Consider the following 22,830-nt stretch of genomic DNA (forward strand, 5'->3'; position numbering starts at 1 on the left):
CAACCCCAACTCTCTCGGCCTTTCTTCATAGCAGAGGTGTTCCATCCCCCTGATCATTTTTGTGACCCTCCTCTGGACCCGCTCCAACAGATCCGTGTGTGTCCACGCTGCTTGTGATGCAGCCCAGGATACGACTGGCCTTCTGGGCTGCGAGCACACATTGCCGGCTCATGTCCGGCTTTTCATCCACCAGTACCCCCAAGTCCTTCTCGGCAGGGCTGCTCTCAATCCCTTCATCCCCCAGCCTGTATTGATACCGGGGGTTGCCCCGACCCAGGTGCAGGACCTTGCACTTGGCCTTGTTAAACCTCATGAGGTTCACAGGGGCCCACTTCTCCAGCTTGTCCAGGTCCCTCTGGATGGCATCCTGTCCCTCTGGCGTGTCGACCGCACCACTCAGCTTGGCGTCATCTGCAAACTTGCTGAGGATATTCTATGATTCTATGAAATGGGTGAAAATCAGGCAGCTTCAGAGACCACCCGTTTTGACGCCAGCTCATTTGACTGCAAACTCTCTGCAGCATCAGGCATGCCTACCTGCTCGTGTGCTGGGGGACAGCAGTGAGGCCAGACCCTGAGAGCTGTGCCTCAGCTCCTGCAAGGACACCAGGAATTCCCTGGGCGAGACACAGGGTCTCTCGAACCCTCTCTTCTGTTTCCAGTCTTGGCCAAAAGCAAATGGTTTGCTAATGCATTTAGCTTTGCTGCAACCGCCCTGTCTTCCTTGAGTGCTTCTTTTGTACCCTGATCATAATCTGCCTGTGCAGGCTCTCTGCCAGGTTTCCTGCTCTTGATGCGTTGCAGGAAGATATATTGTTAGTTCTGTTGCCTTTTATGCCTTGTTTCTCACCTCCTCCTCTCAAGCAATACCGCACCTCTGTGCTGCACCTCTCTGCTGCCTCCCAGTGCTCCCTGTGCTGGATTTTGGATGCAGAAATTACATTTTTTCAGCCTTTTTTGCTCCCCACCCAGGATACTATCTCAACTTTTTGATTCAGCTGTGACCCCCAAAATAGTTACTCAATTATTATCTGTGTTTACTATGGACCAAATGGGGCTTATTTTTGGATTTTACATAAATAAAGGCACCACCCCCCTTGTCGCTGCCTCCCCTTTTCTCCCCCTGTTCCTAAGGTCCCTCATTTTGGCCTCCACATTTTCCACCAACCATCTTTTCTTGCTCCTCCTGATGCTTCTTCAGCTGCTCCATGAGCTGCTGAAATTCCTCCTCCTTCTGCTGCTCCTCCAGCATCGTGGCGTCGTTTTGTTCTGCGTAAGCCATGGCCACCACTGCGAGGATGAGGTTGATGAGGTAGAAGGAACCAAGAAATATAACCACCACGAAGAAGATCATGTACGTTTTCCCTGCTGCACGCAGTGTCTGTGGAAAGAGGAGGCACGGGCTGTCACACCACCTCGGCACGATATCGGTTTGGCAACGCTTCCCATGAAAGGTCTTGCACCAGGGCACCCTCCCATTTGTGGTAGGAGTACAGTATTTTGCTCCCGTCTTCCCCAAGGGCTGGTCATTGCCCAGTTGACCTTCCTGCAGTCCATGGCACTGGGTTAGGACTTGTGTGAAACAGCCAGAAGTCTCGGCAAACCCAGCCACGCTGCTCTGTGCTGTCTGGTAGCCCAAGGGCTGCAAGCAAGTATGGAGACGGGACCAATATTTCATCAGAGACTTGCTTTGCTGTGACAGGAGCTGATGTCTCTCAGCCCCCAACTTCTCAGGTCTCACCCTCGGGCCAAGAGTGGTCCTTTTCTAACTCCGGATCTGGGCATAATCATTTCCAGAGGACACGTGTAGCCTTCAGACGTAGGCTTGCTTTTATCTAAACAATCTCTGGACCCAGGGTCAGCTGGGATTTTATGGTGTCTGCAACTTCTCCCTAGAGGATGACTCTGGAGGGGACAAGTGACCTAGCTTATCCCTCTTACCCTCTCCCTTAGCTCAAGCCAGAGATGTACTAGATACTCTTATAAATCCCTGATTTCCATGATACAGCTGACAGCACTGCTGAAGCACACCTGGGCTTTGCCCTGGAAAATACACTGCACTGCTCAGGTTGGGGAACTGGATGGGACCATGCTTCACCTCTGCTGATCCTGGTTAGATCCATAAACCACAGGACAAGGTCCCACAAGTTTCCAGTCAAGTGGCTTTTTACCTGTCCTAGACCGGGGGCAGCATCGAAACGAGAGGAGCATTTGCACAAGAATAAAAATTTGGTGCCTACCAGCTGGAAGAGGTTCTCCCAGAAGTCCTGCGTCATGAGGCGGAAGAGGGCCAGGAAAGCCCAGCTGAAGGTGTCGTAGCTGGTGTAGCCGTAGTTCGGGTTCCTCCCCGCCTTCATGCACTGGTACCCTTCAGGGCATTTCCTACCAAAGGAGCCGTGGGGGCAGCTGGCATCAGCCCCCGGCGCTGCCCCTCCTGCACCCGCAGCGAAACACTCCACCCCTGGAGGCACTGAGATGCTTCAGCAGACCCCCCCCCGCCCAAGCTGATACAGTCGGGATGCCCGGACTGATACCACCTTCCCCAAAGCTGATACAGTCAGCATGCCTGGACCGATACCCCCTCCAAGCTGATACAGTCGGGATTCCTGCACCATTCACCTGCGGAGCCACATTCCCAGCCCTGATCCTGTCCCATCCCAAGCATCAGCGGTCCCACAGGCTGCGCTGGCTGCTTCGTGCCCTCCCGGGGAGCCAGAGGGGACCTCAGCCGCCAGCATGAGCTGCACTCACCCAGCATCGCTGCTGTTCCCACAGAGCAGGGCGTCAAGCGCTCCCTCCAGAAAGTAGAAATTGGCTTTGCAGTTGGGGAAAGAGCAAGACATAAAAAAAAAAATAAACACAAACATTGATTTTCTAATTCTTGGCAGCTCCTCGCTGTCAGGGAAATTCCCTGAATCCCAGCACTGAGCACTGGGTTGTCTCCTCTCTGCTGACCTTGCTATTTGCATTGAACTACTTGGCAGTAGCTCAGAGAGCTCATGGCATTGTTTCACCGACCCAACTAGCTGGCTCCCAAGCCTATAAAGAGTTCTGGAAACAGCCAGGTTGGCCAGGGTCAGGCCTCCTGGGACAGTAGGTTAACATGTGGTCAAAGGACCAGGGCTGGTCTGTTTTGCTGGGAGAACGTACAAAATAGTAGGGCATTCCCCGGGAGCACCGAGCATGGGGGACTGCAGGGGTCCCAAAAAAGCCTGGGGAAACTGTCTGCTACTGCTCCATGGCTATTGCCTTCCTCCCGCAGCCCCCACCTGGTGGGGAAACCCCCGCTGCTCACAGACCAGGGGTCCTTAAAGCTCCTCCTGACAGCTTGAGCACAGACCCAGAGCCACAGGAGCTGCCAAGCAGTGCCACCACAGGTCACCTGCCCCAAGGGACGCCTAGATCAGCACCTGGAGACACCCACCCCAGGACATGGCAGAGGGCAGCTGGACCCCATCCTGGGCATCACCTAGCACAGCCCTTCCCGGAGCCACACAGGGATTTATGGAACTTCCTCAAAGCATCCCCAGCTCTGCCTGGCTTCTTGCCACCAGGCTTTTATTTAACCTATGTGGGCTCATGGAGGAGATGTCCCGCTTGTGAAACTCCAGGCGATATGTTTTTGGTCTGGCTCCAATAGCTGTTAACCTGAACGCACAGCCGCAGGGTGCTGTTGCTATTTGCACTGCACTCATTAGATCCTATATATTGAATTTGCACCCCTACCAAGAAGCCTTCCTGTAATTAATGCCAGAGCTACTTGTACAGTTGGGCAAAGCAGCTCAGCCGAGACGTAACCCAACCTTCTGCTGAGCTCTGCTGAGTGCCCTAAATGAGACGTGAAACATCCCTGTGGAGCATCCTGCCACTGCGCAGCTCTGCCAGGCAGATTTTCTGAGTTTTTCACATTTTCATGGAGTTTAAAAACCCCAAACCAAAGAACAAACAAAAAACCCACTGCACTTTTTTGGGCCAAACTTGTTTCAAAGAAGTGGTAGGAAAGTAGCAAACTTGGAGACCTGTCCGAGGACCTGTGCTTGACCCCACCTCTCCCTCCTGTTGGCTGTCGCGGTGTTGCATGCTTGCATGCAATGCTCACTGGGTGCAGCAGTACTTGGGGAAGGACCCAGCTATGACACAGCAGTGAAAGTGGGTGAGAAATGTCATTCCTGCATCCTTCCCTCTGGTTTTCCACCCAAAGTCCCATCTGCTCCTGGAGGGTTTGGTCTCCCTGCTGTGACCAGCCAGATGGAGCAGCTGTTCATCAATGCCCACCCCGATGGGGAGATCGTGCCCTCACTAGCGAGCGGGAGAGACGGAGACGTTGGTTTGTCCAGGCCTTCCCATGGTGAAACCTTTCTGGAGGAGTTTAGCTTGCCCAGGTGGACTGCATTTTCCCTGGCAAGGAGGATTTGATCCCATCTGTCTATCCTGTGAGTATGCACAACCCCTGTTTCACCCACCGGCCACATCTCCCTGCAAAGCACCTTGGCAGGAAGATCCATGCGAGCAAACCATCTTGGTCTGACACAGAGGAAGAGCGAGGAGCAAACCAGGGTGATGGGTCAATGGAGAAGGGGATGCACAAGCGTGTACCTTCATCGTTGATGTAGGCCTCGAAATCAAAGGTGTTGTTGCTGGTGAAGTTGCTGGTGAAGTTGCCGGCGAAGTCGCTGGCGATGCTGTCGGTGAAGTTGCTGTAGAGCGTTGTGTTGGCTAACGTGTCGTTGTCCAGTCCCAAGTCCCCCAGCAGGGTGTCATTGAGGGGGGGCCACCGCACGCACTTCTGCCGGAGGTTCCCCATGAAGAGCTGGAGACCAACTAGGGCGAACACGCTCAGGCAGAAGACGGTGAGGATCATGACATCCGAGAGCTTCTTCACCGACTGGATCAGAGCCCCAACGATCGTCTTCAGCCCTAGGGGGGAGGCATCACTACTGAGCTAATCGCTCGTTTGCTAATTGTGGAGAACGTGCTATGGTGTTCCCAAAAGGTGCTGGATCTGGTGGGGACATGTGGTATCACCAAGTTCACCCCATGTGCTCAGACCCCCAGCTCTGTGCCCCATGTTGCATCCCAGCTGCCCCTCTGTCCCCACACGTTGCTGGGCAGCACAAACCCTTCCCCCAAAACTGTCACCCTTGGACCAGTGCCAGCCAAGCCTCCCCATGCCAACCTTAACCTGGGTATCACAAGCCAAGGCCCACCCCAGCCTGGCAGCCATCAATTCCTTTTGGCTTTATGTTTTCCCCAAATGCCACAACCTGGCCTTTTTTGGCCCAAGCCACTAGAGTAGACCACTTTGCTGTGGCACATGGAAAAGCTATTTGCCAGCCCGGCTGGAAGATGCTGAGCACTGCTTTCAGCTCCAGAAAAGCCTCCCATCACCCCCACGTGCTGCTGTCCCGTGGGTGGTCGGGAGCCCAGCTGGACCCTTCAGCCTGGAGAAACCCCAGCGCGTCCTAGTGAAGGTGACAAAGCGACATCTGCATTAATCCCTCATTAATTAATGAGGGATTAACTCATCTCTCCCCTCCAGCATCACCATTTCCTTCGCAGAGGATGCTTGCCCACAGATCCTCGTTGGGCTTTTGACATGGAGGGTGTTGTTCCCATCACCCGAGGTCTACATAGATGATGGGTGATGCCAGGACATCGTGATGTTGATCTTAGAAGCAGCTCTGAGCACTGAGCTTTCTCATGTGGAGGCAATTCTCCAAAGACGCATGATTTTTAGCCCTGTCATCATGCCAGTTCCCCTCCTCCCCAAACTATTTAGGTAAAACCCCTGTTCTCCAAGGGCTTGTCTATGTTGGGAAACTGCTGAGGACAGCCGTTCTAAAACAGCTTATTTTTGCAACTGCTATTTCTGCAGAGACTTTTGGGGGGATGCAATTCCAGAAAGAAGCAGCAGCTTACATTTTGCTACATGCAATTTTTAGGCTGTTTGATGGAGGCAAAAAACATTCAAACATGAACCCTAAAGATCTGGAAAGTGCAGGGACACAAGAATTTATTCACCACAAGAAATTATCATTTTCAGTTCAATCTCACGCTTCTTCAAGGGGTGGGACCTATCTTTTTGTTGAGCTTGCACTAGGTGGTACCAAAGCAGGGTATTGAAATGGCATAAAATTTGGGAAAGAGCCATCAGAGATATTTGATAGCGTGCTCCTAACACCGCAGGCTGGATGTTTGGGGTGATGTTAAACACTCGCCATGTGGCTCTTGTACTAATACCCATTAAATATCTTAACCCTAGCACCAGAGCAGTCAGCAGTGGGGACAAAACTGAGTTTATGGCTCCAAGGACCAAGCAAAGCGTATCGGTTAATCGAGCCCCTAAACACAACATGAGCACAAGCCCACTTAAGGCGTCTCCAAGGAGCCCTAAAAACACCACATCTGGCTTATCAGGGGCTTTCCCTGGCCAAACAACCGAGCGAGCACAGCTAATTTCAAGATGTAAAATCAGCAGGACCTGACCCAAAAGCTGAATTAAGTGGAAAATTATTTGTAAGTACTGAATACCTTATTTCCTCTGTTTTTTCTTAGAGCTGTCAAAAGAACAAGGAATTGCTGTGAACTGTGGGAAAACCTGAGGGAAAGGGAAGATATGGAGAGGAGACCCCTTCTTTAAGTCCCACCTGGTATCACGGTGATGGTTTTCAAGGCACGGAGGACACGGAAGGTCCTGAGAGCAGAGATGTTCCCCAGGTCCACAAACTCGGTAATGTAGCTGCAGGACGGGAGAGGAAAGGTCTTCAAGGGCTCTGCCAGGCACCCCCCGCCCTGTTTCTCAGTCCTCCTCCCCAGGGTCCCTCCCCCCCGGTTGCAGTGGCCAGACCTCCTGTCCTCCCCCCATCCCACCAAACTCACGCCATGGAGATGACCATGAAGTCCAGCCAATTCCACGGGTCACGCAGGAATGTGAAGCTGTCGATGCAGAAGCCTCTCGACAGTATCTTGATGAGGGACTCGAAGGTGTATATCCCAGTGAAGGTGTATCTGAAACGGGAACAGTGACTCAGGGGATCCTCACCTGGGTCCAAGGGCCAGCTCAGGATGAGGTTTTGTCCACCCCTGCCAGTGCGACCATCTTGGGGACCTGAGTTTGACAGCTCACGGTTGCAGGCTGCTGGGTTCTTGGGGTGCTTCAGCACTGGGGGAGGTTTTCACCTCACCTCATAAGGGAATTTGGGACATCTTGAGGTACCAATCCCTTTGGTGACTATTCTACAACACCTCTGATCCCTGCTGATGTCCCAACACCACCACGCTCTCCGTAAAACCCTGCCGAGACCTGATTGTGCAGAACCACAGCAGAAAATGCTGGCTTTTCCCCTTCTCAACTGGGGCTGGTCGTCCATGATCCTTGGACTGGTGGATCTGCTCAGTCTCTCCAGACTACCACTGTTGACCCAACCCAACCTGCTCTGCAGTCGTCCCCTGTCGCAGGGACCCCACCAGATTTTGGGCAGCTCTGAAGTGCTCCCAGTCTTTGCAATTCCTAATGCAGAATGTGGACATCCCTTCTGAGATCAAGAGGGTCACCAACATCTCCCAATGACACCTCTCCTCCTCTGAAGGGTGCCTGGATCCCAACACCCCTCTTTCAGCCTTGGTCCTGTCCCTCCTGAGGATGGCCAAGCTGGGATGGCCCCCATGGCTGGGGGAGGTTGCGGGAGGCAGGGACTTACTCCACGTTCTTGGACCACGCCGGGGGGTTGCTCAGCGTCATAAACACGCAGTTGGTTAAAATCGTGATCATGATGAACATGCTGAATAATTTAAAACCTGGTCAAGGAGAAATGCTGTGGCTGTTGCCTAGATTCCCTCCTTCACAAGGTTATGAAGCCAAGCACCCCTACTCCTCTTGCCCTGGCTCCCACCTTGGTCCCATGCCCTGACCTGCTCCTCCTGCTGCTCTCTCCCGGCTCAGTCCTGTGCTCACACTTTCCCCTTAGTCCCCCTGCTTCCATGCATGGTCCTGGCCCCTGCCCTCCCTTTCTGCTCCCCTCCCCATCTCTGTGGTGCTGGCTCTGCCTCCCTTCTTGTCCTCTGAGCTCTTTCCTCTCCATCACCCCAGGATACAGCTTTCCCCACTCGTCTGATCCCTCTGCCACAAACACTCCCTCTTTTTCTTCCTACCTCCTGGCCTCCAACCCCCACCAACTCCCACCAGAGCTGGGATCACTTCCCGCTCATCCTAGTGCCCCTCTTGCTCCTGGGGTCCTTTCCTGTCTTTCCATCTCTGCTTGTCTCACACCAAAAGCCCCGGCACTGCCCAAGTTGCCTCCTTCCCTGTACCCCAACGTCCTGGTTCCTCTGCCTTCCCTCTCCCAAAGCATCCTTTGAGCTCCCCAATTCACCCACTTACCAGGTGGGACAGGATCCCCTGACCTGCAAACATTTTCCTTCCTTTCCAAGTCTCTCCAGACCTCAGAGACCTTGAACCTCTTCCTAGGAAGCTCCACCACTTAGGTTTCTTCCCTTCTCCAACAAAACTGATTCCTCCCTTCTCCAGCCAAGACTGAACTCTTGGTGCCACCAAAGTGCCCAAAGCCTTCAATCACCCACTCCTTGGGAAGGGACCAAAACACTGGGATGGCTGGGCAGTGGATCCTGGCCACGGTGGTGGCCAGCCCAGGAGATTTGCTCACCACACCATCATGAACCACTTCTCTCAGCCCTCTCCCAGGGCTGTTTGCACTCTGAGCATCAGGGTTTGACCTGGCAATGGAGCAGCATCACAGAGGGCAAGGATATGAATGGATAAGCACTTTGATGGCTCCTCTGCGGATGGGGTGGAAGGGCCCCAGCAGGTAGAGGGCAGGAGTCGCCGAGAAGCGGAAGATGGACTTCCCTTTGTTGAGGACTATGAATGTCTGTGGAGAAAAGAGAGGAGGGAGATGGGTTAGCCCTTCTGCACACCCCCGAAACACCCAAGGATCAAGTGCTGCCATTAGAGGTGAGACCTCTATGTGTGCTTTGGATCTCCAAAGGCTCAGGACTTTGCCAGGGAACAGATGCTCTGCTTTGGAGGAGAAGCAACCACAGCAGTCTGGGGCTGTGGATCACCAAGACGGGCTCAGGTGAGACCCTGGGGCATGGTGGAAAGAAGAGGAGGTCCATGCTTTGGTCTTTTTCTTGGGACTTAGATCTAATGCCAAATCTGCCCATGGGCTAAGCTCTGCCCCTCACCTTCTTATCCTTGTAGAAAGGGTCCAGGTCCTCCAGGGGGGTCCCGATGAGCTCCAGCGGTGGGTCACCGTAGATGAGGGGCAGGTTCTTGCCGGCTTCCAGGTCGCTGCTGGGCTTGATCTCCTCTTCCTCGGGCAGCTCCACTTGCTGCTGCTTTACCTTGAGCGCCTCTGCCTCGGCGATGCGCTGCTCGATGGCAGCCAGCGAGGCGGGGGTGAAGGGGCGGAGGTTCTCGGGACCCGGAATGTGCGGCAGGTCGGCCATCCTCTCATTCTGCTCCTGGGATGCCTGCGCCCAGCCTGCTGGGGAGAGGAGGGCTGAGAAGGCAATGCCAGCTGGTGCCATTTTGGGGCATTTTTGCTCAGCCCTTGAAGCCAGGTGATGGCAGGATCTTCATGTTTTTTGCAAACAGGTTTATTGCAGAAATATTGAACTTGCAAGGAAGATTATTATGTATGGATCGCTTGCAGACGGCGCACCCCATGTGCTCCTTCTCCTCCCAGACCCCCATTCAGCCTCCAATCAAAAAGCGCCATCGGGTTGAGCACCATATGAGCTGAGCAGTTGGTGTCCCTGGCACCAGCTGGCTGTTGTCAGAGGTGCAATTTCACAACCTAGACAGGGTTGTTCAACAAAACACCTTCAACATCAGCGGCACCGCTCCAGCTCTCTCCCCTTTGCAATATGCTGCAAGGCATCGGCAGCTTTCCTCCTGCACCCTGTGCAAGCAACGTGTGGTGCTGAAAGCAAGAAGTTCCTCATCCAGAGGAGCTCAGTCCTGTAGGGTCAGTGGCCATTACACAGCACCCGTCCGTAGGAAACATGAGTAACCTGCAGTGCCGGATGGCTCTGCTCCTGAGAGGAAGGGGTTAAAGTCTTATCTTGAGCCAAAAAGCAAGGCAATAATGGCACTTTCTAATGTTACAGAGATCAGGATGACTCCCCAGACAGGAATAGGATGGGCCATTTGGGAGATAAGGGGGGCTCCACTGAGCAGCAGAACAACAAAAAGGGTTGGAGAGAGCAAAGTGGGGACGAGATGAGTGGCTGCACCCGGAGGAACAGGCTGCCATGCCCTGAGCGAGGCCGAAACGCCTGGCAAAGGCTTCCTAGACACCAGAAAGGTTCTTGCTTTGAGTCACTTTGCCTTGGCTTCGCCTCGATATCTGTTCGACCCATAAACACCGGCTTGTGTCAGAAATGAGCCCAATATACCACAACACTCGATCCCGCTTTGCAGGGATACTGGGATGGATGCACCTCTGTGCCTCACCCTCCCCAAAATGAGCATCCCACTGGCAAGCAGCGACTCCTCCATGCACCAAAACTTTATGTGATGCTGCTGAGCACCTGCCCCTGAAAAAGCTTTAGGATCAATACTCCTCACAGCCCCAGCCCCGCCATGCTGAGAGCTGGAAACCTTCAGCCCCTTGTAATTAAGGAGAACTGGACATTTATAGCCCTGATGGGAAGAGAGACTCTGGGTGCATAATGGTATCGCCACGTTCCTATGGTGATTATAAAACCAAGTGATAAAAGCAATGGCAAAGGGAGGTATTGATTTTGAGCAGCGCAGGATAACTGCATTTTAGAAACCACCACGCTCCCTTGCTATCGCTGCTGAATTGAATCTCGGTCTGCAAAATGGATTTTCTTCTGCCAAGGGCAGGCAATCACCACAGCAGCACAGCGTTGTGGGGGTATTACTGCTCACCCCCCATCTCTCCAGCCCCAGGGATGAAGCAGGGACCGGCCTCCAGCTGCAACGTCTCTTGGGCAGAGATCACCTTCATCACAGTGTTTGAACAGCCCTTTCGTGGCTCCAGCACCAGGGCTTTGATGCACGTTCAAAATGCAGCTGGTAGAGGGATGGGAGCAACTTGCTGCCTTTTGGAACAGGGCAGCCTTTAAATAAATCAAGCTGCAAGAGCACCAATTTTTGTATTTAAACCTGTTTTAGAAGAGGGAGAGTGTTGCCCTTGCTGAACAGGGTTATCCAATAGGACAAACTGAGTCACATCACTGCAAAGTGGAGTCTGGCACTGCCTATAACCCAGCTTGTGGCCAAAACCGCTGCAAAATAGAGAGCCTGGAGCCGCTACCCCAGAGGGGCACAGCCCCATCTCACCCAGGCCCGCTGGACCCCGAAGGTGGGACCTCATCAAAGCAAGCAAAAAGGGAATTTTTGCCACCAGGCGTTTCTGCGAGGGGATGGTGCCCACGGCAGTGGGTCAGCAGGGTACCACTGTTGCTTCTTCTCATCCAGAGTTATTCTGAAGTTACACCCATTTCACACTCCGCTTGTGCAGCTCTGGAAACCTGCCCTTTGCATTCCCTTGATACCAGTGGCCTCCAAGCTCAAGCCAAAAGCACAGGGCTGCGTCTGGCTCTGTCGCCCCGAGTCCCACTGGGGATGCACTGATGCATGTGGGCAGGACCCACAGCAGCCATGGCGGGACCAACCCACCCCATCTCCTGGGGACTCCGAGGACTCACAGGAGCTTGTTGGCCTAGGCAGCCTCAATTTCCCTGGAAACAAGGTCTTGCAGAGCTGTTAAGGGCAAGCCTGCGTTATGGGCCATGCCAGCGCTCTGTAGGGCTCCAGCCCCTTCAGCAGCACACTGCTCTCCAAGGCTTCGGTGCATGGGGTGCTGCATGGTCCACATCTTCCCTGGAGCCTCCCGCTGGGTGCTGCCCCTCCAAACCCCCAGCAGCGCCCTGTCCCCACTCGCTGCGCCCTGTCCCCGCTCGCTGCGCCCAGCCTGCGGTCAGCAGCGGAGGTGGCTGTGCCTCCAGCTGCCACCAGCGATCACTGCAGGAGTCAAGTTTCTGCAGCCCCATGACTCTGCTCATTCCCCCCCCCCAGCAGGAGCAAGCACAGGAGGGGAGCTCGAGCGAGCAGCACCAGCTTTGCTTTCGGACCGTGTCTCCTCTTCCTCCCACTGGGCTGAAGCCATTGTGCCATACTACGCTGATCCGGCTGCCGATGGAGCAGCCCCTGGCAGCACCAGGCGTGGGGCTTGCAGCCACAGGGGAGAGATGCTGGGGGTTGGCAGCACTGCCCAAGGCTAAGCAGGGGGTCCTCAAAGGGGATGCTGCCCTGGGCATGGAAATGCTTTTTGGGGTCTTTTGCAGCATCTGGTCCTGCTCTGACCCCTTCGTGGCCATCCAGAGATAGCGGGATGACCCCAGGGAGCAGGATCAGGACTTAAGCCTATGTCTGGCTCCTGCACACTACAGCCCTGGAGCCATCAGCATCTCTGGTTGATTGCTGCTTCCCAAAAGAGAAGGAGCCAAGAGCCAAACGCAGGCTCTGCGGGGGACTCGGCTCAGCACCCCTCTCTCCTCCAGTGAGCCCAGTTCCCACACCAGTGGGCGCGGGAGACACAGCGTGGGGTAGACAGCCAGGTCCCACCACCTCAAGTGAAGCGGCTCATCCTGGGACCAGCCACCACCAGCCGCTGGGACGGGGTGAACAGCCCCTCTGCTCCCGGCCTGGCACATCTTGGCACATTTATAGCAGCTGCTATAAATAACCAAGATCAAACTCTTTGCCCCTCCGATAGGTAAAAGCAGTCCGGGCGCAGCAACAGGTGCTGCCCCAGGCACGAATCACCCCCGTGGTCCCACAGGGCTCAGCCCCAGCTCTCCCAAGGACCTGGGTCCCCCCAGAGTCCCTTATTAAAGGCAGACTCTTGCCCCATTGGCTTTCCTGCTAAGAACTCAGTCACTTAAAATGTCTCTACAAAGCTCTGATCTGCTATTTATTGCCGCCTTAAATTTTTGACTCCCAGCTAAGCTGGATAACTCCTTTTTACTGTGACACACTTGAGCTGTTGCTTTTGGACACACTGCCCATATCTGATACCTTGGCATGCCGCGGATGAGCATCTCACCCCCCAGTTCAGCATTTACCAGCAGGCAACCGGGAACGGCTCCCTGCTCAGGAGTGCGTGGCCTTCACTTTGATAGAAATTCAGTTTCCACTGATATTTTTGCTACTCTGAGGCCACACAAATGAATCAGCCTCCAAAAGTGGAGGAGTGGTTTGGAGCTCATATCTGATACCTTGGCATGCCGCGGATGAGCATCTCACCCCCCAGTTCAGCATTTACCAGCAGGCAACCGGGAACGGCTCCCTGCTCAGGAGTGCGTGGCCTTCACTTTGATAGAAATTCAGTTTCCACTGATATTTTTGCTACTCTGAGGCCACACAAATGAATCAGCCTCCAAAAGTGGAGGAGTGGTTTGGAAGCTACCAGCGATGCCACGTCATAGGTTCTGTATAATCAGGACAGACAGAAGGGTGACAGGGTCCTGTCTGAGACTGCTTGGAGAGCCACCCCATCCAGAATTGGCACTTCGTCCCTGCACAGAAAATAGCCTCCTGCAGGCTGAGGAAGAGGGAGAAGGACTTTCTTGGCTGCTGTGTGCGGACATATGTCTGTGGGGGACACAGGGTGGCCGGGGGCCTCCCCCCATCCTGCTGACCCACGCAGGTACTGGGCTCAGCCCATCACACAGGCTCCAGGGCTCTGCTCCTCCCTTCCCAGGACATTGCTCTGGGAGAGCATCTGCAAAGCCAGAGTCCCACAGCCTGGTAAGCCCAGAGAGATGCACTTGTTCCCCCACCATACTCAGGGCTGGGTTAACAAAGACGGGTACAACTGGGGTGTCTCAAGTGAAGCCATGCTGCTCCTGAGAGATCACAGCTCTACAGATACCCAGGAGACAGCAGTGGGACCCCTGAGTATCTGCAGTGTTGAAGCAAGACCATCAAACATATCTTGAGGAGCTGCCCTTACCCATCTACAAACTTGCCCTCAAGATTCACCCTCTTAACAGGGAGACACTCTGGAAAGACCCCAGAAGAGGCTGATAGGAACACAAGTCCAAGACAGAAAACAACCTGAAAGGTCATCAGCAAGCGTAAATCAGCTTCACTCACCAAGAAACAGCAGAGCCAGGTGATGCTCAGCCAAGTGCTTGCGGTGCACAGCACAGGGGACTCCCTGCAGCAGGGATTAGTGTGGAAACAAGGAGCTCACGCACCAAAGCTAGCAAGCAGCCAGCACCAGGAGAGCCGGTGCCAGGGAGCCCAGACCTGGCCCACATGCCCGTAGCTACAAGAAATTAATGCTGGCAGAGATAAGCCAGCACCAGCTCGAGAGCTCTGGAAACCAGACCCTGTTATGCACACAACCCAAACCCATCACAGCACACAAAAAGCACAGTCCTGCAGCACCCCCTCCCTACCACCCGCACCCCAAACCCTCCTGGGACGCACCACTTCCAACCCAACCAGCACCTAGAGGCTGACTGCACACAGGACAGCCCAACCCTCTCCGTCCCTCGCTTATTTATCCCCATGAGGACACACAGGGTGGGGCAGGATGGTGCAACGGGGACCAGCTGGGACCGCAGGGTTTGGGGATGAGTCACAGCTCAGTGATGGGTTCTCAGTCACATGCATCCCAAGTGCTGCTGCAAACAGCATCCATCCTCCACGCTCCAGGTCCCCGTGGCAGCCGTCTCGCTCGCCCAGGAGGACCCCCGGGGCCGCGCCATGGGTCTCGCTCTCCCAACCCTGCTGCGTGCCCCATGAAGCCCCCCATAGCAGGTCCTCTCTCCCCCCCTGCACACGTTAAATAGGTTTTAAGAAAACAAAACCACATGGGCTAGGAGACCTGCTGCCAGGAGAACATGTATTTGGTTCAATCCCAGCCCAAGGGCACGGACGCTCGGTGCGGTCAGGACAGCATTTATATGTCCACGGAGGACAGGGAGTTTTATGGGGATGATTAAATACCAGAGTCCTTATCCCCTCTGCATTTCCCACCTCTACACACCCGACCGCTTGGCCCCAGTGGTGGGACCATGGGGTAAAGGAGAAGGAGCAGGGCCAAATCCTGCCACCGCACCTGGCGGGGCAGAGGGACCCCAAACAGCTCCAAACCCCGCTGGATGCAGGCTGCGACGCGGGAGGCAATGTCAGCCCCGTGCTGCGGCGGCGGTGCCATCCGCTGCTGTGGGTTTTGTTTGAGCTTCAGGATATTTGTGCCTTTTTTTTGGTAATGCCTGAGTGCACGTGGTGACACGGTGCTTTGTTGTGAAGTCTGATGGTTGTAGAAAAAAACCCTTCTGATATGGTCCTAGGGATGTCACAGCTTGAAAAAGTCCTACAGGGTGTATATTTCCTACTGTATTTTCCCCAAGTTTTGGAAAAAAAGTGGGGAAATTGAAAAAATCTAATGTGAATTTTTTTTTTTCTGTCCACAAATAGCACAGGGGGTGGAGAGATTTGCTTTAAGTCACGCACATGGGTGATTTAACGGCGTGCTGAGCAGGGCCTGGAGCTGCATTAGCGTTTTCGAGATTATATGAGTTTCCAGCAGTTACCAGGATAAACACCCTTCAGTTGTGCCAGACAAAATTAGCCATTTTATAAACACATTTATGTCCCTTTCTGTAACATGATAATGTGCTATTTAAGAGTCTGATATTTACTGTCCCCAGATACATTGCCGTCCCTTAATGCTTTGCTGTAACTACATTACCAAGACTATCTGGAGAGATATGTGAAGTCTCCAAAATTTTCTTCTGCAAACAAATGCCTCTTCCAACACTGCCGTGGGATGCTGGAACTCCACCACCGCCGCGGTTCTGAGCCCACCATAAACTGGCTGTGTCTTTAGGCTGCCTTTTTTTAAAGGGAGATGGTGCTAAGTTTTCAGGAAAAGAAAATAACACCAGTAAAAAAATTGAGAGAGTCACCCCAATCCTTTTCCCACTCTATTTTCAAATAGCGGTGGGCTCGGAAGACTTAGAGAGCGAGAAAAAAATTAATTCTTCATTTTCCAGCATTATCCTTTGAATTCCTGTTTTTTTTAAGTGCTCGGCTGGGAAATGCCGTGGGCTGTGTGGCTCAAACACCAGCCTCTCCCCCACCAAGCCCGGCGAGCACCACTGGCTCCTGTTAGTGACACATCTCCCCGTGCTGACTCCTGTCACCACCGTGGTTTTTTACCCTCCTCTTGGTGTATTTTGTTTCTTTGCCTGAAGCGTGGCCCAAGCCAACTGCACCGGCAGGAATGCGAGATGCTTCCAAGCAGCACCCGTCATCCCGGGGATCCGGGTGAAGCTATGCTGCCTGCAGTTTGCCTGATGCCGAGCGAAAGGGAGGGTCTGTTGAAAGCCCTTGGAAAACAGTGCCAGAGCAAGCCCAGCACTGGTGGATGCCTTTCCCCAGCCAGACCAGGGGGACTGAGATGCTGCAGCAAGTTCATGTTCTTCAGGTGCCATCATGGTCCCCCAGGTTGGTCCAGACCAGCCAAGGACACTCTAAAGCAGCAACAGCGGTGCCGGTATAGCTGCCTGGGCCAAATATAAAAGCGTATACTTGATTTTAAGCACCAGCTGAGGTCTTTGCTGAATGAGTTCACTGCTATGGGAATGATGCTGTTCTGCTGCTTTCTGCCTGTTGGACACTGCCTTTCTCGGGCAGACCAAGAGGAGGTCTCCAAATACTCTCCAGCCCCTTTCCCGGCAGCAGCCAACCCACCCCCTGCCTTGCGATGCACATTGGGACGAGGACACCCGTGAGCTGAGGGCTATGCCAGCGCTCGGGGGATTTTCACAGAGGAGAAGGACGTGATGCACAATCCTGTGTTTCACGGCACGTGGCAGCAGCACCTTCAGCGGGGCCCCAGCCGCGATGGGTGCTCTGCATGTGCCAGACAAGGTGCTGCTCCCTTCCCCAGCTCCTTGCAAAGACACAGCCAAGCCTGTGTCATCCCTGGCTTCTTTTGGAGAGCCAAATCCTTAATGCTGAACATGCTGAGGGGGCACCAGCCTCCCCCTGGGACATAAACCACTAACCCCCGAAAAATACGTGCCCTGCAGAGGTGCCTCCACTCCTGCAACTGGCATCAAAAGTGGCATGGAAATTAATTTCGTACAATTCACCGATCGTTATTGACCTGAATTTACTCGAATGCCAGCACTGCAATGCCTGTTTGCCTGCAGCCCTACCAAGGGTACCTCGATGTGCTTGAAGGCGGGGGTGGCATACATAGGCTGGAAGCTGTGAAGTCCTCAGATACTCTCCTGGGCCACAGATGGAAATAGGAGGTTGCAACACCCTGCAGCAACGCGCTAACCCCCTCCTGCCTGGAGCCGGGGGATGCAGCGGGGGGTACCACCCCATCCCCGCTGCCTTTCCCTCCCACTGCCCCTACTGACCCCTGGGAGGGGATTGCTGGAAAGGGGACGCCGGGGCGGATGGCTGCTTGGGTTTATTTTGGGGGGGGGTTGACTGCGGTGGAGGCTCGGGCAGGCGGGGAAGGGTTAAAGCGGGGACCCTGCACTTGCCCAGTGCCCACTGCCTGCACTCGGATGTCATCCAACGCTCCTGCTCCTCCCTGCCAGCAGCTCTCATGTCAGGCTTGGAAAAGATCTGAGCGGTGCTGTGAAGGCAGCGAGGGGACAACGTGGGGGAAGGGAGGGCGGCGTGGGGCCGTAACGACCTGCTACCCCCCACGGGGTCCTGCAGACTCAGGGGGGCATGGGGGGCAGTCATGCAGCCACCTCTGAGGGATGCCAGGAGGGACACGGCCCCACCGGCTCCCATAGGGATCACCAGTGAGCAGTGCTGGGAGCAGGTCCCAGACCTGATGCTCCCGCGGGATTTGCAATATCTGGTCCCTGCAGCATCCTGGGGCTGGAGGATGCCCATTTTCCCAGGCTCTGTACCCCGATACCCCGTACCAGACACCATGCAAACCAGGACCAACACGGGGCACCTGCAGCCATCACAGCCCTCCCCATGCCCATCTCCGGGCACTGAGCCCCACACCTTGGCTCTTGCCCTCCAGCTCCTGAGGGATCTCATTCAAATCCACTCGGATCTGGACAAGGGGGACTCGAAGATGAGATGTTCACAAGGGCTGTATAAATAACCAAGGAGGGAGGCAGCTGGACAGACAGACAGGCACAGAGGCTGAGCACCCTTCCCGGCATCTCCGGAGCTATAGCTGGGAGCTTTGCCCTCATAACTCCCCAAAGCATCCACCACATTCTCCCCCTTCCTCCCCTCCATATAAATGACCTCATTAGACCAACCTGCTGAACACAGAAAGGATGCTGGGCGGCTCGTAATTACCTGCTGTCGCTTACTCTCCTACCCCCAAATCCAGCAAGTTTCCCTGAGTGAAGATGGAGCTGCCCGAACAGCTCCACGGGGCCCTTTTGCCCTGAATGATGGTCACCGGACCCTTATGCACACGCCGGAAAATAGAAAATGCTATTTAAATATTAGCACAGCTAAGTCAAGGCAGGACTCTGTGTTCTTTAAGCAGTTCCCGTAAATATGCCCTTTTCCCCCTGAACCGTTATAACGTCAGGCATTTTCCTAGCAAGGACTAGAGGAGGCAGCTCCAGCGCTCACAGCGTCGATCGATCAGCTACATGTGCAGGATCTCCCCTATATAACAGGACCGGTTGGGGTGTCTTGCTGTCCCCAGGGTTTTATGGAATTGTTGCCCCTCGTCGATAGCCGCTGTTAAATCTTTTGCAGTGCCTTTTGCTCACTGCATGCCCAGGCTGATCCCTCGCATCGCGATCAGCAGCGGTGTGGGCAGGGGAGGAAATGCTTGTGCTTATCTGTAGACTTCACCCTGCAACTCAGCACCGGCTCCGGGGAGCGAGAAAGCAGCAATGCAGGATCTGGCCAAGAGGGCTGGTTGCTGTTGTGAGGGATGGGGGGACCAGGGTGGCCGATTTTCTCTGGATAGACCCTGAAATGGCACTGGGGGTGCACAGTGGTCCCTGCACGTGCAGCGAGTGATGGGAGCTTTGCACAGCCCCGTGCACCCAGGGCAGGCAGAGTCCCGTGGCCAAGTCAGAGATGTGTGTGGGGATTCAGCACCCAAAAAAATGAGCCAAATCCCACCCTGGCGCTGCCTGTTGCTCCGCTGCCCATGGAGGGATCCAAGCCCTGAACCCCACATTGGGCTCACCCTGCCTCCCCGGCACCCCAAAGCTGTTGGCTGTGTGTGCGCACCCTGCAGCCCCTGCGTGCGGAGGGAGGAATGACGGCGGTCAGAGATGTGTGTGGGGATTCAACACCCAAAAAAATGAGCCAAATCCCACCCTGGCGCTGCCTGTTGCTCCGCTGCCCATGGAGGGATCCAAGCCCTGAACCCCACATTGGGCTCACCCTGCCTCCCCGGCACCCCAAAGCTGTTGGCTGTGTGTGCGCACCCTGCAGCCCCTGCGTGCGGAGGGAGGAATGACGGCCTCCCACCTCTGTGTTCCCCCTGTCACCGCTGTTTCGGCATGGCAGAGGGGTCCCACCTCCTCCCCCCCTCTCCATGGGGGTCCCTCTCCGCTCCCCCACGGGGGACAGGGGCTCTGTGGGGACAGGTGCCTTCCCGAAAGGAGACACTGCGAAGCACCCCGCAGACCTTTCCTGCAACCTTGGCTTGGCCAAGCCGAGGTTTATATTTAGATCTCCAGGAGGAGAAGCCAGGAGAAAGGCGACTTGTGACTTTTAAGCCCTGCCTGTAGCTCCCTTCCTCTGGGTGGGAAGGTGGCTCAGAAACCGGTTGCCCGTCACATCCCCCGCCGTCCCCTCTCATCTTGGTGGCAGGTCCGTGGCCACTGAGGGTCTGGTGGCTGCTGGCACCCTCGTCCCCGTGCCCTGCCTGCGCCTTTGCGGGCACTTTCACCCCCCGTCCCGGGCTGTTTTCCATGCAGGGGGGTCCGGCGGGTACCTACAGCCCTAAACACCACCCCAGCCACCGCGGGGGCTGTCCTGCTCCCATCCACCTCCGGTGCTTGGACAGCGAAGCCCCTGGCATTGCTTGCACCGCTCCGGGCACAGCGAGAATGACAAGCCTGGGGACATCCAAGACCCCATAGACCCTGCCCGCTGACCTGGCATCAGCCCAGGGCTGAACCCAGTACTTACTGTTGGGTGGAGAGAGCAAAATCCCAAGGAGAGACCTTTTAGGGCCAGAATTTCCCTCTCCTTCGACTCCTGGAGGCTTTGGCTCAGCGAATGCCTGTTGGCAGAGCAGCTGCTGCTGCTGTCAGATGGTCATGAGTGAAACCTGAGGACATGCGGGGTCCTTCAGGTAGCCTCGGCCCCGTCTCAGCTGTGGCATTTGTCCCCCGCCGCGCCAATCATGGGGCTGGCGGCGCCTGCAACCCCCGCGGCCGCATCGCCCAGCGCTCCTGGGGTCCTGCGTGCATGGCCCCCCCTGCACCGCAGCCACCCCAGCCATGCCCCGAGCCGGGGACGCCGGCCACCCAGGGCAGTCACGGTGGTGGAGCAGGGTGTCCCAGATGTTGAGGTGGCTTCGGGCTGGCTTTGGCACCAAATGGGATGTGGGGAGGTGGAGGGGAGGTGGGAAGGGACCCTAGCCAGCACCTCCCCGTCTATCTCTCGCAGAAGTGACATGCAATTGGAAAGAGCGGCGGGACAACTGTGAGGGTGGGGGGGGCAGTCTGTGCCAACCCCACTGCCAATGTCGTCTCCGAGCCGGTGGCTCTTTGGGAGTGTTATTCCCGTCGTGCAGCACCCAGCACCAGCCACGGCTCCTCCTCTTGCTTGCAAGAGAGGGGCGTCTGTCATTTCTGCTTTGTTCCCCCCATGCCCATCCTCTGCTGCTGCCTAATTTTGCACCAGCACTGTGTTTCTTTGCATGCCAGGAGCATCCGATGGCCGGGACGGCCAGCAGCCATGCGGGGTCACCCCGCTTCGATGCCGGCACGCCTCACCCCCTGTCCCTTGCCGCACACCCTGCCCGGGGGGACCCCCGTGGGTCTGAGCCAGACCAGGGTGGCACAGGATGGTGCGAAAGGGAGGCTTGCCGTGTGGTTGTCTCCCCTCTTGTCCTTCCTGACGGGGCCTTTGGGTGCTCTTTGCATGCCCAGGTAGTTGCATGGGTGTGTAGGGAGCACAAAGGGCACCCAGGGCTGGGAGGAGCGTGCGGAGGGGTGCCCAGCTTGCAGGGCTCACCCCTTTTGGGGTGCACAGGGCTGCGCTGGGGGTGGAACAACCACCCCAGCACCCAGCCTCGTCAGAGGGGACTCATCATCTCTCCAACGCAGCCGGCCCTGTGCAACTCTTCTGCTGCTCGTCCGGTCCCAAAATACCCTGTAGCAACTTTCCCATGCTGGAATTTATGGGCTTTATTCGAGCTGAAGCACCTGCCCTCCCCGGCCTGGCAGCCCTCGCTGGTGCGTTCCCATGGCAATTCGCCTTTCCCTGCCTCCAGCCCCTCACCCGTGGGGCTCCTTGTGCTCGCCAGCATCCCACGCAATCAATAAAAACAGGACCAAGTGCAAACCTGAGCAGCCAGCGAGCTGGGAAGTGAAGTTCCTTGACTCAGTTCTGCTTTTCACTCAATAATTTTCCTTTTCTGTTCAAGTCTGTGTACGTACGGCAGCCCAGGAGACCGGGTTTAGCTCTCGGGGGAGAGGTTGTGCAGCGTGGGATAGAGGATTAGCTCCGCACAGGAGATGCCGAAGGTGTGTTTTGGGAAGCACAACTTTGATTTCTTCAATTAAAAACTGACCCCAGGGCTCTTTTTGCTGATTTGGAGCCCAGGCCGGGCTCAGAGCGGCTAAAGCCAAGGGAAGGAGGGAGTAAAGAGCCCCGTGTTAGCTCTCAGGGGATTGCTACAACCAGGACAGAGAGCGCCGGGAGCTCAACAGCAAAGCAACAGCCTGTACCTGCGGGCGAAGAGCATCCCCCGAGCATCCAGTGGTCAGTGATTTCAGCCGGCGAGGAGGGCAGGGACAGGGACGTCCTCCCGCTGTGGCTGTGGGGACTTTCCACTTGCTCCGTTGGCCACAGCAGGAGATTCAGGGGATGCTCGGCGGGTCCCATCAGCTGCCAGCTGCCCCAAACCCAGCCTTGACACTGCCAGGAAGCCTGTGCAAGCTGCACTGTCTTTTTTTGCTTTGCATATAGCCTAGAGCAAACCTGGGGTGAGGCACACAAGGGTGGAAACCCCGGGATGTGGCTTCTGCCCTTCTGGAAGCCGGGTGCACCCCGGGGTGCCCAGCTGGGCACTGGGCAGGCACGAGGGCACAGCTCTGCCTGCAAAACCAGCTAAATCCCAACCGAAATGGGAGCTTGGCGTACCCGGGGAACTCGCAACACTAATTTGGGAGCAAAAACCGTGCCCTTGGGGTGACAGGGTGGGATAAGGGCAATGCTTGGCACAGCCTGCGGGACCCTGGGGTGTTTGAGGTGCCTTGGCGTGCACCTTCCCCTGAACCTTCTGGGTGCATCCTGACCCTTGCCCTGCCGTGGGGCTGGCTGCGTCCGTGGGGGTTCTGTGGGGCCAAGCTCTGGCTGATCGCTGCGCAGGCAGGAGCTGGGCAGAGTCAGAGCTGCCTGTGCTGGGCAGGGTGGAAACAAGCTGCGCCAGCGAGCCAGGGCACGGGGAAGGGACATTTGCAGGGTGAACTCCCAGAGCCGCAGAGCCGGGCACATCCCGGAGCAGGGGTGAAGGTGTGGGTGTGGGCACTGGCATTGGGGGCACCCTCGGCACCCAAGCAGGGCCTGGCAGTCCCCGGAGGAGCAGGGGATGCAGGCAGGGAAAGAAGCAACAG

General features: G+C 55.8%; 1 protein-coding gene across 1 annotated transcript in view; it reads right to left on the reverse strand.

Moving 5' to 3' along the window:
- SCN4A (sodium voltage-gated channel alpha subunit 4) overlaps positions 1-20,274 on the reverse strand; it is a 45,474-nt gene extending 25,200 nt beyond the window's left edge. The window contains exons 1-10 of the mRNA XM_019474281.1: positions 20,174-20,274; positions 9,205-9,506; positions 8,770-8,888; positions 7,701-7,790; positions 6,880-7,008; positions 6,648-6,739; positions 4,597-4,917; positions 2,752-2,815; positions 2,241-2,382; positions 1,169-1,381 (exon numbers count right to left, since the gene is read on the reverse strand). Of these exons, the coding sequence (XP_019329826.1) occupies positions 1,169-1,381; positions 2,241-2,382; positions 2,752-2,815; positions 4,597-4,917; positions 6,648-6,739; positions 6,880-7,008; positions 7,701-7,790; positions 8,770-8,888; positions 9,205-9,468 (1,434 nt within the window). The 5' untranslated portion in view covers positions 9,469-9,506; positions 20,174-20,274. The remainder of the gene's footprint in view (positions 1-1,168; positions 1,382-2,240; positions 2,383-2,751; positions 2,816-4,596; positions 4,918-6,647; positions 6,740-6,879; positions 7,009-7,700; positions 7,791-8,769; positions 8,889-9,204; positions 9,507-20,173) is intronic.
- Between the last annotated feature and the right edge of the window lie 2,556 nt (positions 20,275-22,830).

The sequence above is a fragment of the Aptenodytes forsteri genome, unplaced genomic scaffold, assembly GCF_000699145.1.
Source record: "Aptenodytes forsteri isolate BGI_AS27 unplaced genomic scaffold, ASM69914v1 Scaffold249, whole genome shotgun sequence".
NCBI classification, from domain to species: domain Eukaryota; kingdom Metazoa; phylum Chordata; class Aves; order Sphenisciformes; family Spheniscidae; genus Aptenodytes; species Aptenodytes forsteri.